The sequence below is a fragment of the Dunckerocampus dactyliophorus genome, chromosome 9 (assembly GCF_027744805.1).
Source record: "Dunckerocampus dactyliophorus isolate RoL2022-P2 chromosome 9, RoL_Ddac_1.1, whole genome shotgun sequence".
NCBI lineage: Eukaryota > Metazoa > Chordata > Actinopteri > Syngnathiformes > Syngnathidae > Dunckerocampus > Dunckerocampus dactyliophorus.
Genome location: NC_072827.1, coordinates 4,341,546 through 4,359,881, shown reverse-complemented (window position 1 = coordinate 4,359,881; position 18,336 = coordinate 4,341,546). Strand labels below are relative to the sequence as shown.

Sequence of the window (18,336 nt, the reverse complement as noted above, 5' to 3'; positions counted from 1 at the left end):
AGAAGATGCTTTGCAAAGTTACATGGTGCGTTCAGTGACCACCGCTCGCATTCAAGATGCAAAAATTGTGGGATTTATAACTATATATTATAATTTTTTAAAATAAAACAATGGCCCATATTGCCAAAAAAATTATGCAGTTATTTAAAAATTATTACATTTTACATTTTTGTATGTTTTTTTTATCATCTCACCTGAATGTTTTCGAATCTTAGTAGAACATTTGTTTTTATTGCAAATGTGGATCTGAAATGGGAGGAGGTCAACATCAAGCTAGCAGGAGGAGGGATCTGTGTGTTTAAAAATAGAGGTTTTTATGGCCGTATGAAATACAGGCCGTTTTTTGCCATTCGCAGGCGGTCCAGGATGGCAACCCCCACAAATGGTGTACAAGTATATCTACTGTATGTGTACGCTAACTGGATTAGGAGCATTCATTACGGTCATTATTATATTGAAAAGAGAAAAAAAAGAAGTGTAAATGCAGCGTGTGTGTGTGTGTACTTGCATACAGTACAATATATTTAAAAATGCATGCTGTATATATCCACAGAGTGGTTGTTTGAGGTTAGAAGGGCGTGTCGCGCATACTGTAGATGAGGAAATAGAAATTGGAGGAGCAGCGTGGCATCCCTTTGGCTCCAGCTTCTCCAAGTGTAAAGTTTTACTTGGCATTTTGGATGAGGTACGTCCTAACGTTTGACTTTCTTCCAGGTGCTGCAGCTTGTTGGTGCCACATAAAGGTCATGTGCAACTCAGATTTCCGAGCGTACTTAAATACAGCAAATTGCTCTTTGTTGCATTAGTGAGCAATAAGAATATCCACTTTTTGTTTTTCTTTGTCTTTCTGTTTGTTTAGACCACACATACACGGCGTAATAAAGATGTCGTTGTGATTTTCGGAGTGTCCCTGAATCCATCTCGCGGTGACAATGAGGAAGTACATGTATGGTGTTCTCAGTGGGGACGCTATTGTGCCTCCCTCTGCCGTGGCGACAAAGAGATGCGCCTTCACGTGATGTCCTTGTGTTCATCACGCTAAGAGTTTTAACCCAATGAATGGAATCAATTAGTTACCGCGCAAGCTTCTGGCTGCTCATTTTCAAATCCAAGTAAAATATTAAGGTCAAATCTTACCTTCTTCATCTTCCCTATTTGCAACTTTGAAAATGACAACTTTTTCCAACATATCCCAACTTTGTTCTACGAAAAGTGCCACAATAGTCTCTCCTACGTGACCATTTTATTCTCATAATATGACAACTTTCCTTTTGTTCTTCTGGAACTTTTCTCGGGTGATATTATGCAACTACATGACTTTTTTTCTCTCATAAATTTACAACTTTATTCTCGTAAAATTACCACTTTTTTCTCATAAATTTGTAACTTAATTCCATGAATTGACAACTTTATTACATGAATTTACGACTTTATTCCCGTAAAGTTCTGACTTTTTTCTCATAAATGTACGACTTTATATAATGACAACTTTTTTTTCCTCATAAATTTACAACTTTTTTCCAATGAATGTACTTTTTTTCATCCATTAACAACTTTATTCCATGAATTTTATTCCCATAAAATTATGACTTTTTCCTCCATAAATTTACAACTTTATTCCATGAATTTACGACTTATGTTCTTCTAAATGTACGACTTTATTCCCGTAAATTTACAACTTTATTTCATTAATTTACGACTTATTTTCTTGTCAATTTACAAGTTTATTCTCGTAAAAATTACTACTTTTTTTTCATACATTTTCAACTTTATTCCATGAATTTGCGACTTTATTCTCATAAAATTGCGATACTTTTCGGCATTAATTTATGACTCTATTCCCGTAAATTGACTTTTTTCTATGAAATGTACAACTTTATTCTCTGAAATTTACGTTTTTTTTCATACATATTATTCCATGAATTTACAACTTTTTTTTCTCTAAAATTTACAATTTTATTCTCAAATACGCCCAAATACTCCGTCATAGTTTTTCATGTCAAATGTCAACTTCGTTTCCTGTGAAATAATAGAATATTAAGTTTTAAGTTAAGTTATAATATTAAGTTATAAGTTTTGTCAAATATGAAATATGAAGTTGTCTATAACAATAGTTTAGTGTGTCTTTGTAATAAATTGCAAGGATGGAAACAAGTTTAAAAATGACTTACAAGCGTGTGAATGATGATTTTATGTGGCGTCAAGTAAAGATTCTTATTGGCTGTGTAGTATGTGTGTAGTATGAATATTTCCAGCTTGTAGCCCCGCCCCCATCTCTAATGAACAATGGCGGCACACCGCTTTCATTTGTCTCTCTGTGTGTGTGTGTGTGTGTGTGTGTGTGTGCATATATATTAATATATACAATTTAACAAGAAAACTAAAAAAAAAAAAAGAGAACAGCAAAAATGGAAAGCTTAGCAGTCATTTTTAAAATAAAAATAAAAAACTAAAATGGAAATATAAAAAAAAATACATTTCTTTATTTTCAAGTTGTAACAGTATAAAATGTTTTAAAAAAAAAAAAAACGACAAAGTTGCCATGTTTGGAAAATTAAAGTCAAAATTACGAGAAGAAAATTTGCAATAAAAAGGTTGAAATAAAGCAGAAAAGGAAAAAAAACATCTGTCATTGTGAGAAAAAGTCCCAATATGATGAGGAAAAAAGGTGCAATTTTACAAGAATAAACTGTGAATATCATGAGGAAAAATAATATCACTTCAGCAGTCTAGAGTGGAAATATTCCAGAAAAAAGACGGTATTTTTAATCGTCATAAAATAAGAAAAAAACTAAATAAAGTTGTCATTTTTTGGACAAAGTTAAAATATTACGGAATAAAGTCATCATTTTATGAGAAGAAAATCGAAAGAAAAGATTTGGGAAGAAAGTGGAAATATTTGGAACATAAAAATAAATACACAAGACATGAACTCTGACCTTTAACAGCGATTTAAATATGGACGGCAGCTGCTTGCGCAGCGAAAAGAAAGTGACAGCTGCGCCGTGGAGCTGCAGGGCTCTTCGCTTGCCGCCACTGAAACCTCACTGAGCAGAACCATGCATCTGGACCATGAGGCCACGGCCACACAGCCCAACCTAGGCCCGGCCCTGCCCGCCAATGCCACAGCCAAACCAAAACGCTTTTAAATTCGCTTCAGCGTTTCTCCCACGCCGTCTCGCACAGGTGGTATTTTTAGACCCAACCGGCGGGATTTGTGGAGTGAGGCTGTAATTGGAATCCCCAGGAACAATGGCACATTTAAAAATGGAAGCTTGGATGAAATCACACGCTTGCAGGGTGTGTTGATGTCTGACACCAACTAACAAGTTATTTCATGTCTAGAGAGCTCTAATGATGTTACAAAGTATATTTAGAAGGTGGTAAACAGGTTTTCTATGTCTTGTGTGTCTTATTTTCTCTTATTATGTCTACTATATGGGGTAATAGGAGTATAAAGGTGACCTTAGGGGTGTTATGTCATGTCTAGAGGGCTCTAATGTTAAAAAGTGTATTTAGAAGGTGGTAAACAGGTTTTCTATGTCTTATGTCTGCTATATTGGGCAATAGGAGTGTAAAGGTGACCATAGGGATGTTATGTCATGTATAGAGGTCTCTAATAATGGTAAAAAGTGTATTTAGAAGGTGATAAACAGGTTTTCTATGTCTTATTTTCTATTTCTCTTATTATGTCTACTATATTGGGTAACAGGAGTGTAAAGGTGACTATAGGGGTGTTATGTCATGTCTACAGAGCTCTAATAATGTTCAAAGTGTATTTAGAAGGTGGTAGAGAGGTTTTCTATGCTCTGAAACATGGGGTGTGGTGATTTGAAGCGGCACCTAACGGAGGCAAGCAAGAGGAGCAGAGGAAGTGAAAGCCCTGCAGATCCATCAACAATGATATCACTTCCCTTGAGAGCCAGCACGGGAGGATGACATCATTTCCTTTTCCTCCCACGCTAGGAGGGAGGAGTGGTGGAGATACAGTAAATCCAGAGGGAGGCGGGGAGACGTGCCGAGGCCTCCCTTCCAATCAAAACCCCTCACAAAACCATCAATGAACAAAATAAGCAAAACGTTTCATTTTCAAACACTTGATTTATCCCCAGGGGCAATTAAAAAGGCACAAAGAGCAGCATACAGAAAACCAGGACAAGAACAAATGGAAGTTCAGACAGTAAAACAGACACAATGTTATGCATTGTAAAATGCAACATTCCAAGAATTCTACATGAAATGGGGTTTGTGTGGTATCTGAGCAGGGAGGGGTAAGAGCTGTCTAATGGTGATAAAAAGCGTGTTTAGAAGGTCATAAACAGGAACCCTACTTGGTGTGGAACCAGTTAACCGCCATAAACCGAGGATTACTGTACTATTGTCATCAAACTTGCGATACACGCTGTACTGTATGTACGCTGACTACTCTAAAGCAGTGGTCCCCGACCTTTTTTGACCCACAGACCGGCTTGTGTTCCCACAAATCTCCCGCGGACCGGGGACGGGTTCGTACATTATAGCGATCTAATTTATGTTATTTATTATGTATTGTGTAAAACGAAGACATGAACAACATCTGAATGCCGACCCACCATCCACCAGTTCAAGCCTGGAGTTTTTCCAGAGAGATTATTACATCCCTGTTTGACGTGTGCTAGTATGAATTAACTTGAGACAAATGTGCACATTAGCACTCAATAAGTCATCAAAACTTACCTTCATGCATTCCCACATAGTATCAGCATTTGAGACCAAATATGAGGTGAAAGAAAAATGCTAAAAATACAGTAGTAATCTATCTGCGCGGTGTGAGAAGGTTAGCACACCAACAATGGACATGCGTCAAGTGAAACGGATGTAACACAGAGAATCCGACCACAAAATTAAACATCATGGAAATTATTTTTTCTTTCCCGGTACCAAATGACCCACGGCCTGGTACCGGGCTGCGGCCTGGGATTTGGGGATCACTGCTCTAAAGTACAAGATTAGTATTGTGCCTTGAGAAGATCAATTGTTCCAAAAGGTTTGCTGAAGTGTGACGGGTGTACTTGCTTCTGTGACTGACGTTGCAACATGTACTCTTTTTGTTGTTGTTGTTGTTTTCCATCACTTATCCCAGCGGGGATACCAGCTGGTAGTATTGGCATATTCCCATACGTCAGTTACACCCGATATCGTGCAGCGTCGTTGGCAACAATCACGTCATCTGTGAAGGTAAAAGTGACCTTAAATGTTCAATTAGCCTTTACAATCATCGTTTATATGTATTTACAATTATTTATGAACGTGAAACTACTACTTTAATAATTTTGAGTTTTTTGGAATGGATGAATTGGATTTACATTATTTTATTTCTTAAATTATAATCATATTTCTTTTGTATAAAATATTTGTGTATTTATACATAATTTTATATCATATATTTATATTTAAGAATAATACAAAAAAAAAAAAGTTCAGGATGCCTCCTGCACGCCTCCCCGGGGAGGTGTTCAGGGCACGTCCGACCGGTAGCAGTCCTCGGGGAAGACCCAGGACATGTTGGAGAGACTATGTCTCTCAACTGGTCCCGGGAACGCCTCTGGATCCCCCAGGAGGAGGGAAGCTTCTCTGCTTAGGCTGCTGCCCCCGGCACCCAACCTCGGATAAGCGCTAAAAGATGGATGGATGGATCAACTCCAAAACACTTGTGACCTGCGCACGTGTAACATTTTTTAAGTTTAAGTTTTTTTTAATTATTATTTATGTTGTGAACTTTTTTTAGCCAGCATTTATTTGCTTTTTTTCTTTAGTAAGAAAATATTTCTGTTTTTTTTTTTTCATGAATTGCATGATCATCATTGATCACATTTTATTTATTTAAGATTTATTTGAAATCATTCACTTATTTTAAATTTATTTTGAATGCATTTGTTCCTCTTCCATCGTGTGCTATTATATTGTTTAATAATGACTTTCAATATAGTTTAAAATAACACATTTTAAAGCAGTAATTATAATACCGTGAAAGCGTGATACTTTTGCCCAAGGTCGATAATGGTGCTACAAATTATTGTTGATATCCGATAATATCAGCAACATTGTTTTGATAACATTTTTTTCATGAATAATGCTCAGGAGGGGGGTAATGCACATTTGAAACAATAGATGGTATGGTGTACACGTGTGAGCCTCGGTCACACTAGCATGACACAGAAGTCTGAGCCTGTTTTTTCATGATTCATATGGCATAATAATGCGAGTACAAATGCAATAAACATGAATTACTCAAGAGCCCAGGCAATTCACACTGTCTGTCAAACATTTCTAACATTTTCCAAAATGCATTTCTTTTGCAATGCAGCGAGCAACACCATCCGACACCTGTATTTACTTACTTTGCCGCGTGAACTCCTCAGTAAGCGTCAGCTGTCGAGACGAAGGCTCTGCTGCGCCTCCAGCAGTTGGGAAAACTGACAAGGATGGTGGTGTTTCATATGTGTGCGTATACTTTGGTCGTGTTCCCCTGCTTCCACGTCACTACTTTGGAACAAATGCGACACATCAGTTGGTCGGTGTTCATGCGCTCAACTTCTCCCTTCTATTCCCGCACTGGGGCTGTTGCGTTCGCCTTAGAAACCATCGCTTCTGTGCCTTCATTCATGTTAGCATGTGCTTTCTCACAAGGCTAATTTGGTGCTCCTGTGTCTGCTCACTCGTAGCCCCGCCTCCACAAAGAGGCTGAATGAGTGGACAGAGGGTTCACTCTCTCCGCTCATTTCACTGTACTATAGTTGGTTCTATAGTTTCTATAGGACCAATGCGCACAGACACATGCAGATGCACACACGTCAATTTATCATAATTATCAACCTGTTTTTTTTTATCGTTCGATAAATCCATTTATTTATTATTGTGACAGGCCTGCTCTTGCTGATTGGTCCTGGTTTGGCTTGAAATAAGCTATGAAAATAATTGTTACAAAAATGAGTAGCTCTGGGCCATTTTCATTTTGTAAAAGGAGCTCTCCTTGATGACCCCAAATACAGCCAATAGTACATTTAAAAATGTATACACTTATACATCTGTGTGATCGGTATCGGTATCAGCTGATTTCGCTCATGGATGATTGGTATCGGAAGCATAAAACCCTGATCGGAGAATCCCTGCTTGTCGGTCTTTGCATTTTGATGATGTCAGCTTTTGCTTGCTCGCCCCCGTCTCTTTAAATCTTTGCCGCCGGCGAGCAAACAGTCGACTGTGGTCCAAGCGCAGCTGGGAGACTTCCTTCCCGCCGCACAGAGCGAGGCCTGTGCTCCTCCCGCCCTCCAAATGACAGAGCACAACTTTCTACAAGCATCTAATTGTATAGCGCTGCACTGTGTGTGTGTGTGTGAGTGTGTATGTGTGTGTGTGTGTGTTTTGGCTACAATGTGTCGTCAGAGAGGGAACAGTGCCTAGAAATAGCAACTCGTATGGGGTCACGCCCCAGTGGCGGGGGTCGGCCGGGGGGTGGAGAGTGGAGATCACGTGAGCACACACAGTGAGACTTTATCTGTCGCATAGTTAAAACTTCATTGTTAGCTCTATTTGTTTTATTCTCATTAATTTGGATGGAAGAAATTTTGTCATAGTGCGTGTAGTACATCGTTCTGGCCACCAGAGGGCGCTACGAGTGTTTAAGTGTCTTTTGGTATCTTGACTTCTGTGTCACCCGCGAGGCAGTTACAGTATGTTCCGATCAGGTTTATTTATATACATTTTTAAAAGTCACACATACGGATTCAAATGTCATTGTAAATGAAAGCTCTGATATTAAAATCCGTGTAGCTGACATGAACAGGCAGAACAAAAAGCCAACATGGACTCCTGTGCTGGCCAACCAGGAAAAAGAAACCCCACAGGAGCTCTTGGAGTGACAGCGGGGACGACCAATCACATGTTAGCAAAAAAGAAAAACAACAATAGGCCAAACGTTTTCCCCTTGGTGCTCGTGCTTGACAGACTCCTTTTAACATTGTGACAAGGGAAAAACTGGCCTTTGAAAAAAGTGCAGGGGACTTGAGCCCCCACCTCCCATAACAGATAATTGTGTTTTTTATAATCTTTTTCAATGGGATGGTAGAATAATAAAAAATGAGAATTTGTATTATACATAGTCAAAAAAAACAACAAAAATGACACTTTACAGTATAGATAGAATAGTATAAAAATGTTTAATAAATTAAAAAATATCAATGACTAATAATGGTAATAAATGCAGTGTTTTAATTATAATAATAGTTTTTAAATAAACCAAGTAGTTTACAGTTTTGCTATTCAGAGAAATTAAATAAAAATGTAAATGTTAAAAAGTGGCAGGGGGTATTTTGTTTTTCTTGATTGAATATGGAGGGGGGGGGAATAACAATGATTGTGTTTTTTTATTAAAAAAAATTTAATGGGATGGTAAAAACTGCCCATTATTATTATTATTATTATTGTTATTATTATTTGTAGTACTACGTCAATAACCCAGATGTTTCGTTGTGAATAAACAAGCTGTAATGTTAAACTTATTTCAGTCCATGTTTGATCCATTTTAAATGTAAGATCCAATAATGGAAGCCCGTGTAATAATTCAGTAACGTTGCTGGATGTCAAATGTCGTCACATCCACCTGTGATTGGTGCTTGTGTTGATATCAGATCTTAATATTTGGAACTTGTGGATCCAGCTAATCCTTTTAGCCAGTTTTCATGGTCGATGTTAAGCAGGCATTTCTCCATTCAGATATTATGGGTGGGTATAGGTGTACAGTGTGTGTGGAGTTTATTATTGAAATAAAGCAGTATTGGTCTTCTCAGATGGAGCAGATGTCGGATGAGGAGGTGGAGCTCAGAGAGGAGGAGGAAGAGGAGGACAGCGACAAGGAGGACCAGGACCTGGACAAGATGTTTGGAGCCTGGCTAGGAGAGCTGGACAAACTCACACAGGTGCCATCTTGTCCACACAATCATGTATTTGGTGTACTTTTAGGAAGCTGGCTGCAGCATTTCCTGTGTCTTTTCATGCCCACCACCAACTTCAAAGGCATCTTTTGACAGTCAAGGAATTATTTGTGTCTATATATTTGGTGGTTGTGTCTAGTGTTTATTAGAAAATTTACTTCTCCTCATATTTTGACTTGACAGCTGTTGTTTTTTTTGTTTTCAACTTCCATCCATCCATCCATCTTCTTCCGCTTATCTGAGGTGGGGTTGTAGGGCCAGCAGCCTAAGCAGGGAAGCCCAGACTTCCCTCTCCCCGGCCACTTTGTTGAGCTCCTCCCAACAAATCTCGAGGCGTTCCCAGGCCAGTTGAGAGACATAGTCTCTCCAACGTGTCCTGGGTCTTCCCCGAGGCCTCCTACCGGTCGGACGTGCCCTAAACACCTCCCCGAGGAGGTGTCCGGGAGGCATCCTGACCAGACTTTCAACTTTCTTCTCCTAACTCTTCTTGTCTCGTAATTCTGACTTTGTTCCCATAAGATTTTCACTTTCTTCTCCAAACATTAGCACTTTTTCTGCAACCTAATTTTCTCACTTTATTGGTTGTTTTCTTTTGTTTCCCATAATATGTCATAAAAAATATGTAAAACTCATTAAATCCCAGCCATTGTTCAAAAGACAACCCCTTTTAGCGACCATTTTAGACCATTTGGACTGATCTTTCCAGGCACACAGAATATTGTGTTCTATGGTTATATAAACATGGAACCTACCAAAAGAAACATTAGACTCCCTTCTTTCATCAGAAAAAAGTGTGTTTCTACCTTTTTCCGTTCTTAATCAACATTAGAACATATCAGGAAAATATCAGTTCCCAACTAAAAAAAAGGGAGCAAAGCAGCTTTTTGTGAAGCATAACTTTCACTTTGACACAAATATTTGTTGTTTTACATCAAAGTAACAATTTATTTCCAAATATAACACCATGAACTGTTTACAATTTTCACATTTGGAACTGAACTACTGTATGTGTGTGTGCACACGTGTGCACACATGTGTGCATGCATTAAACTTTCCCTACAATGCGTCACCTTCTGCACGTGCTCAGGTTTATTAAAACGAATAACTATTGTACGTCTTTGGTATTGAATGAGTTAAATGATATTTTTAGCATGTTCGGCTCCCGGGGCCCTACTTTGGACACCTGTGTTGTTAAAGATCCTGGTAATTTGCTGTAACTAATTGTCCTTGTTCATGTTGAGGCATGACATGATGTCAGATAAAGAGGTCATAAGTTGGAAGTCGATATTTTCTCAGAGCCTGGACGACGGGCGCCCGCAGCGTCCCCCCCAGCAGAAGGCGCCCCTCAGACAGGAGACCAACATGGCCAACTTTTCCTACAGGTTCTCCATCTACAACATCAACGGTCTGACACTCCATGCACAAAGACGTCCTTTCGACACCTTTGCACGCTGTCTCACTCTGCACCTTTTCCGCCCGCAGAGGCGTTGAACCAGGGGGAGAACGTGGATCTGGACGCGCTCATGGCGGACCTCTGCTCCATCGAACAGGAGCTCAGCACCGTCAACCCCAAACAGAATAGCGGTGGTGGCGGCATCGCCCGTCCGGGACTCGCTGACACCAAGGTAGCCCCGCCCACAGCTCAACTGCTTTTCATGCAGGATCATCCTCCTCTTTCTTGTCCAGGTCCGTCAGAAGCCACCAGCGGGGCGCAGTATCAAGCAGCAGCCAGTGGGGGGCGACGGTGGGAGTAACAGCACAGGGGCGGGCAGCACCGTCAGAGCCCCCGGCGGACATCAAGGGAGGCCGGCACTGGCGTCCAATTTCAGCTTGGATGACATCACGGCCCAGCTGGAGAAGGTGAAAGATGTGTGGTCTTGAAAGAACGTTTCCACACGGATGGAGTCATCCAATCGATGAGCATCAAGTTCCAGCTACATGGTTTACCATCTCTGTCCCTTCAGGCGTCCATGAGCATGGACCAAGCCGCCCGTCAAAACTCCTCCCACTCGCTGGGCTCCGCGTCCACCACGTCGTCCTCGGTGCACCGCCCGGCGTCCGGCCAGCGGCAACATCGGCGCACGGGGTCGGTCGGCACAGTCAGCGAACACGAGGTAAATATCAAACGTATGATTTTAACCATCTTATATGATCGAGGAAAAGGCTTCTTGAGACGTCATCTGTACTTCTGTGAAGAAGGTGTCGGATGTTTCGCTCCTCATCCGAAGAGCTTCGTCAGCGAACTAATAAGTGCTGGTAGCTTAGGCCTTAAATAAAGAAAGAGGAGACACAACATGTTCAGAGAGCGCTCTCAACCTGTGGGTACCCGCGGTGGGCTTTTAACAAATGCCAAAAGAAGAGAGTAGGGAAAGAAACCCAAAAGCCCACAGAAGCAAAAAGGAGAGGAGTGGTAGTCCCTTATGTAGCGGGGGTCTCCGAAAAACTCCAGAGGATCTTATGGCAACACAAAATTCCTACCTATTTCAAACCAGTAAATACCCTGAGACAAAAATTAGTGCATCCTAAAGACAAGGCTCCAAACCAGAAACAGAGCAATGTGGTCTATTCCATCCACTGTAAAGATGAGGAATGCAAAGAGCACTACATTGGGGAAACTAAGCAAATGCTCCAAAAAAGGCTTTATCAACATCGCAGGGACAATGCTAGTGGTCCTCAATCAGCAGTACATCTACACCTGAAAGCTACCAATCACTCTTTTCAGGACAGCGAGGTAAAGATTTTGGCCAAAGAAAACAGATGGTTTGAAAGAGGAGTAAAGGAAGCTATTTTTGTCAAACAACAGATTCCATCATTGAATCGGAATGGTGGTTTGAGGTTTAATTTGGACCCTGTGTTCAGCAGGTTACTGAGACCAAAACCCACAGCTCTTAGTCTTGCAAATGAGGTGAAGGCAGGGCCGAGCCAGAACAATAGATGCTAACAAGCCAGTATCAGAGTCGTTCATACCCTATTCAGGGAGCGACACTTCCCTTTTATCGGAGGTGTTAATAACAGGATAGGATTATACCACTACTCCGCCCAGGCTTAACCAATAGGAGGAGGGTGTTGGCACACCAATTCCGCCCACTCTTACTGTATTTAAGGCCTAAGCTACCAGCACTTATTAGTTCGCTGACGAAGCTCTTCGGATGAGGAGCGAAACGTCCGACACCTTCTTCACAGAAGTACAGATGACGTCTCAAGAAGCCTTTTCCTCGATGGACAACTCCTGTACGACTGAGAGCCTACACAGACGCATCTTATATGATACATTATTTATTAGGAAAATGCCATTTCTTATTATTTGTAGCCCTAAAAACAACAAAAATGACCCTTTTTTGTATTTATAGTACAGTACACAAATATTGCATACAAAAAAATATATACTGAATATATATATATAATTTTTATTTTTACATTTGTTTGATAAAAATTATTTTAAAATATGTATTTTGTTATTAATTAATAATTCAAATGTTAAAAAGGTGGGGGTGGGGATAACAATTATCAGATAATTTTGTTTTTTATTATACATTTTAATGGGATGCCAGAATAATCAAAAAATGAGATTTTTTTTTATTTGAAGCCCAAAAAAAACAACAAAAATGACTCTTTACAGTATGTATGTAATATATTGAATATATATTTATATATATATATATATATATATATATATACTGTATGTATATATATATATACAGTGTATATATATATATATATATATATATACTGTATATATATATATATATATACAGTATATACAGTCAAACCTGTCTTAGCGGCCCCCTTTATAGAACGGCCACCTGCCTATAGCGGCCACTGAAAAATCCCCCGCAGCAAATTTACATGTTATAGACCCTGTGTATAGCAGTCACCTGTCTAACGCGGTCAGCGGCCACCCATTTTGTCTCCCTTGGTCAATATCTGACGGCACATAGCGGCCAAATTACCAACTCAAGTAGAAGCTTCATGCACGAAAAAGTTTTGTTTTTCAATCAATGAAGCCGTCGTGTGTAGACTTTAATTACTGAGTCCTAGCTCAGTCACAATCATTCACAAGATCCACACAAACTGTCAGTTGGTCCACATAAAAAAGCCGTCTTCTTTTGAGCTTGCTATTTCCTGGTCAAACATGTAACTTTAAGAGCATTTGCACCAAAACATTACCGCAAAGTAGGCTCGGAACAGGACGTGCTCCCAGCGACGTTACAATAAAAAAAAAAAACATATACGCTAGCATGCATGCGGCAGCGGGAGCAAAACTGAGTTCGGTTGTACTTAATTGAAGTATTTTAGAATGTACGCACGTTATTTTTCATCAATCCTTATCCACAAATCCATCAAAGTCCTCATCTTCTGTATTCGACACAAAAAAAGCCTTCGTCTTTTCCGTTCGCTATTTATTTATTTATTTATTTATTTATTTATTTATTTATTTATTTATTTATTGTTTAACAAAAAAATTAAGAACTTGTTTTTTGTTTGGTCTGGCAAACACTGAGTAGTTGACATGTATTTTATTATTCAGATACTGTAAATTTAATAATAATTCAAATGTTAAAAGGTGTTTCTTTTTCCCTGGTTGAATATGGGGCTGTAGGGTGGATGAATAATTATTATGCTTTTTAGTGGGATGGTAGAATAATTAATATAGTATAGTATAGTACAAGTGTTACATAAAAAAATAAATAAATAAAATAAATAAAAATAAATAAAAAAATATTTGTTAAATAATTGTAATAATAAATGTTTTTTTACAGTATGTACAGTATACAAGTGTTTCAAAAAAACAATAACATTTTTATTAAGTAATTATAATAAGAAATTATTTTTTTACAGTATGCATAGTATAGTATACAAGTGTTTCTTTAATTAAAAAAAACTAACATTTTTGTTAAATAATTGTAATAATAATTTTTTTTTTACTGTTTGTATAGTATATCAAAATGTATGTGTACATAAAAGTTCAAATTTAAATAACAAAATAAATATTTTTTTTTCCGGTCATGGGGACACTGAGTAGTTGTTCAGAGAAATTAAATAATAATAAAATGTTAAAAAGTGAGGGGGAAAAAACTCTTTAGTTTTTTATCTTGACAGAATATGGGGGGGGAAATAAGAATTATCGAGTAATTGTGTTTTTTGTAATGATAATTTTCAATTTTTTGTACAGTGGGTTGCAAAGTATTCATACCCATGAGCAACACTCAATTTCTCTGCACAGAACAAAGGAAACGTGTGTTTCTCCTGTTTGGATGAAAGGAAATAGCACAAACATGACAATGTATCACTGTTTTTGTTCAGAAGCACTCTTTACTACAGATAATTGCATAAGTCTGTATTTCATTGTTGCAAAAGTATTCCCACCAAGTCATCAAGTAGATAGTCAGTACTTGGTTACAGCGCCTTCGGCATCAATAACAGCTTCCAATCACTTTGGATAGCCAGCAATGAGTTTTGCGCAATGTTGTTTGGACAGTTTCGCCCACTCCTCTTTGCAATATCACTCCAGCTGAGTCAGGTTCCTTGGTGATCTTCGGTGGACGGTAATCTTCAGATCCTGCCACAGGTTTTCTGTTGGGTTGAGATCCGGGCTCTGACTTGGCCAGTCTAGAAGCTTCACTTTCTTCTTCCTGAGTCATTCTTGTGTCGCTTGAGCTGGATGTTTTGGGTCATTATCCTGCTGAAAGATCAACCTCCTCCCAAGGTTCAGGCTTTTTGCAGACTTGAAGAGGTTCTTCTCCAGGGTGACAATGTATTTTGCACTATTCATAGTCCCTTGTACTCAGACAAGCTCAACAGGGCCGGAGGAAGAGAAATAGCCCCGTAGCATTACGTTCCCACCTCCATGTTTCACAGTAGGGATGGTATGAGCCGGATCATCAGCTGTGTTGGCTTTGCGCCAAACATACTTCCTGGTGTTCAGGCCAAAAAGTTCAATTTTTGTTTCATCTGATCAGATCACTCTTTCCCACATCACTGAAGTGTTTTTCAGATGTGTGGTATACTGCAAACAAACCTTGAGATGTTGTTTCTTCAGGTATAGCTTCTTCTTTGCAACACGTACATGGAGACCTTCCTTGTGTGAAGTGCGGGATAAAGTAGACTTTTGTCCATTAGTCCCAGCAACCTGGAGAGACTGCATCAGGTCTTCAAGAGTTACGGAGGGGTTTGCTCTTGCTTACCTGAGCAGTTTCCTCTTGCCTTTTGCCGTGATCTTGGAGGGACGCCCTGTTCTTCGGAGGTTCACAGTGGTGCAATGGCGCATCCACTTCAGGACCAGTGATGCAACAGTACATTTTGGCACATTGAGTGAACCTACAAAGGCTGCATAGCTCTGTCCATCTATGCTACTCTAGAAATTTCCTTCTGAGGTCTTCTGAAAGCTCCTTCGATTTCATGACTGTTGTCTGCTGACAAGCATGGGATGACTGTGGACAGGTGACTACTGGGCACAATTTATAGGGAGTAATGAAGCCTATACAAGTCACAGGTGTGTAAATGCAGGCTTGTGACACTGTGATGCAATAGTATTTGGTGTGCAGTCATTTTCGACTGAAAATGACAACCTCGGTGCAATGGTATGAATACTTTTGCAACAATGAAATACAGACTTATGCAATCTATCTATAGTAAAGAGTGCTTATGAACAAAAACAGTGATGGATTGTCATGTTACTGCTATTTCCTTTCATCCAAACAGGAGAAACACGCTTTTCCTTTGTGCTGTGCTGAGAAATTGAGTCTTCTGCTCATGGGTAGAAGACTAAATAGTAGAGCGCCTCTGCTGGTTGCGTCATGTACTGCAGTCACAATGAATGAGCTTCACCGCTTCCTTCCTCGTAGGTGCGCTCCATCGTCCATTCCTCACGCTCCTCCGTCACCTCGGCCTCGGCGTCCTCCATGGACTCTCTGGATGACGTTCTCCACTGCGACGAAGCCGACGGGCCTCACGCAGCCGGCCAGGGTCGGGACGGCACAGAGGTAAGCTGGCGCTCCTCTCCGCGTTTGCACAGTTGGACGTGGCGCCGGCGGAACCTGCGGTCTTCTGCTTGGGATTATGCTGAGCCTGCTTTTCATTTTTTGAAAGAGATTATGACGAGCGTCACGCCATAACAGCATTTTGTACATCGGATCGACTCTACACTCACTCTCGGCGACGAACGCAATCTGCTTTTATCATTTAGACTACATCATTTAGACATGGCATCCTTGCAGTGGAATGATGCTGATATCCTTACACTTCATCATCTTTAACCTTCGTTCTTTCAGTATAGACACACACACACACACACACACATGCCCTAATCTTGTGTGTGTGTGTCTATGACCTAAATATTAGAGAGTATACTTATACTTTCTATAAAAAGATTTCTAGAGATGCAAGATTTAGTTAGAGACCCTATTTTGGTCTAGAAAGACATCAGCAGGTGTAAATGTAATTTTAGTAGCATAGAGTTGAATTACTACAGGAAAAAAAAATGTTAGTTTTTAAAGGTTGTACATTTATGAAAAGAGAACAACAACATACATGATTTGTAAATTAGGTTGGGAATAAAGTCATAATATTACGAGGAGAAAATGTATGAAATTTATTTAAGAAGAAAGTTGAAATAGTTGGGGGGAAAACAGCAGAAATGGGGTAAAAAAAAAAAAAGAGCAAAGAGTGAACTTGATATTTACATTTTTTTCACGTATATGACCAAATGAAAATAAGCATTCTTAATAAAGCACACAAGCACTCTTTTGTTTTCTTTTTTTTGTATTATTTTTAAATTATTCAATTAAAATAAATAATAATAATTTTTGTTCAAAAATCACCTCTCTAACAGGAAGGTCAGTTTTAGATGCAAAATAAAAAGTCATTTTTTTACAAAGTCAAAATTGCAATATTTTCTCAGATAGTTGCTTTATTTAAAAATCAAAAAATCTGAATAAAATATAGAAAATGTAGTAAATATAGAATTTATCTGCTGCCCCTGCGACCTGGACCCAGATAAGGGCCAGGATGTACGGGAAGTCGGCGTCAACAACATGTTCCATCCGCTGCTCATTTATAATTATTTCACATTGTTTAGAATTATTTTCTATAAAATATTTTTTGGGTGTCTGGAAGGGCATAATTGGATTAAAAGGATTTCCTATGGGAAAAAAATTGCCTTAGTTTTTATATATTTCTGTTTTCCTCAAACCTTTTGGAAGCAATGACCAACAAAAACCAAGATTCCACTGTACTTTGGAGCATTAATGGGATGCATCTAGTTTAAAGTAAGCATTCAAAATGTTGTCGGAAATAGAAAGTACGTGGCAACAAAGGTTCTATTGTTTTTGTCCAATGATTTCAGGTATGATTCTTGATTTTCCACTTTTTTGTGTTGGGCGTTTGCTGTTTGACGAAGAGGTTAGCCAGGTGAAACATTTGCGTGGTGGTTATGTCGATCATCAATCACGTGCGTGCGTGTGTGTGTGCGTGCGTGCAGCCCAGGTTTCCTTCTCCTGTCCTGCGCTCCAGCACACAGCTTTCTGCTCAGGTGGTTCATTCACCAGGACTCTCTGTCTTGTCTCTTGTCTCCTTCAAGCACTCCTATCTGGACAGGGAAACCTCTCTGATTCTGAGAAACATAGCAGGCAAGCCTTCACACCTGCTGACCAAGGTGACTGTGCACGCTACTACCTACTACACCGTCACCTTATCTTATCTCTCCTGTACATTCTTTTCTTTGCATGCAATGCTTCTTTCTCCTTTGAGTATACAGTATGTGTCTATTCCTGAAGATGAGGCATGCAAAAGTCCAATCACACAACTGGGAAGAAAAATTACCAATGGAGGTGCCTCAGGCGTCGCTTGCTACATTGCAAAAAAATGCAAGAATTCAGCATGGTTATATGGCATACATTTTAAACAGCATACATACAGGCAACTTCTGTGTCAAGCTAATGTGGCTTACACAGGTACACTATACGTGAGTACCATCGAGTGCAGGGGTAGGGAACGTATGGCTGGGGAGCCAGATGTGGCTCTTTTGATGACTGCATCTGGCTCTGACATGTCGTAACACAATAAAATGTATTTATTAACATTTTTTTCACTGACATTTTTAAGTAAAACGTAAGTAAGTAAAAAGAATGTCCAAAATCTAAAACTTTCTTGTACATGATGATGATCCATGCATCCATTTTGTCGTGCAATGCGGGTGGCCAGAGCCAATGCCAGCTGTCCTCCAATATTTTCCGGGTCAGACACCAAAACTCGATTATTACTGGATAATGCAGTAGCCTACCCTGGTCATTGAGAGGTCAAGAAGTAAACTTCCCTCCTTACTTAGATAGTCAGCTAGCTCATTCTGTCACACTTTTGACAAAGA

The 18,336-nt window shown here is 39.4% G+C and overlaps 1 protein-coding gene across 7 annotated transcripts in view; it reads left to right on the top strand.

Annotated features, from left to right (window-relative positions):
* raph1a (Ras association (RalGDS/AF-6) and pleckstrin homology domains 1a) overlaps positions 1 to 18,336 on the top strand; it is an 82,722-nt gene that overhangs the window by 42,845 nt on the left and 21,541 nt on the right. For 6 of the 7 annotated variants that reach the window (XM_054787090.1, XM_054787085.1, XM_054787084.1 and 3 more), the window contains 7 exons: positions 8,829 to 8,957; positions 10,269 to 10,377; positions 10,455 to 10,597; positions 10,659 to 10,832; positions 10,937 to 11,086; positions 15,818 to 15,955; positions 17,551 to 17,625. In XM_054787090.1, the coding sequence (XP_054643065.1) occupies positions 8,829 to 8,957; positions 10,269 to 10,377; positions 10,455 to 10,597; positions 10,659 to 10,832; positions 10,937 to 11,086; positions 15,818 to 15,955; positions 17,551 to 17,625 (918 nt within the window). The remainder of the gene's footprint in view (positions 1 to 8,828; positions 8,958 to 10,268; positions 10,378 to 10,454; positions 10,598 to 10,658; positions 10,833 to 10,936; positions 11,087 to 15,817; positions 15,956 to 17,550; positions 17,626 to 18,336) is intronic. The other variant, XM_054787091.1, reaches the window with a different exon arrangement.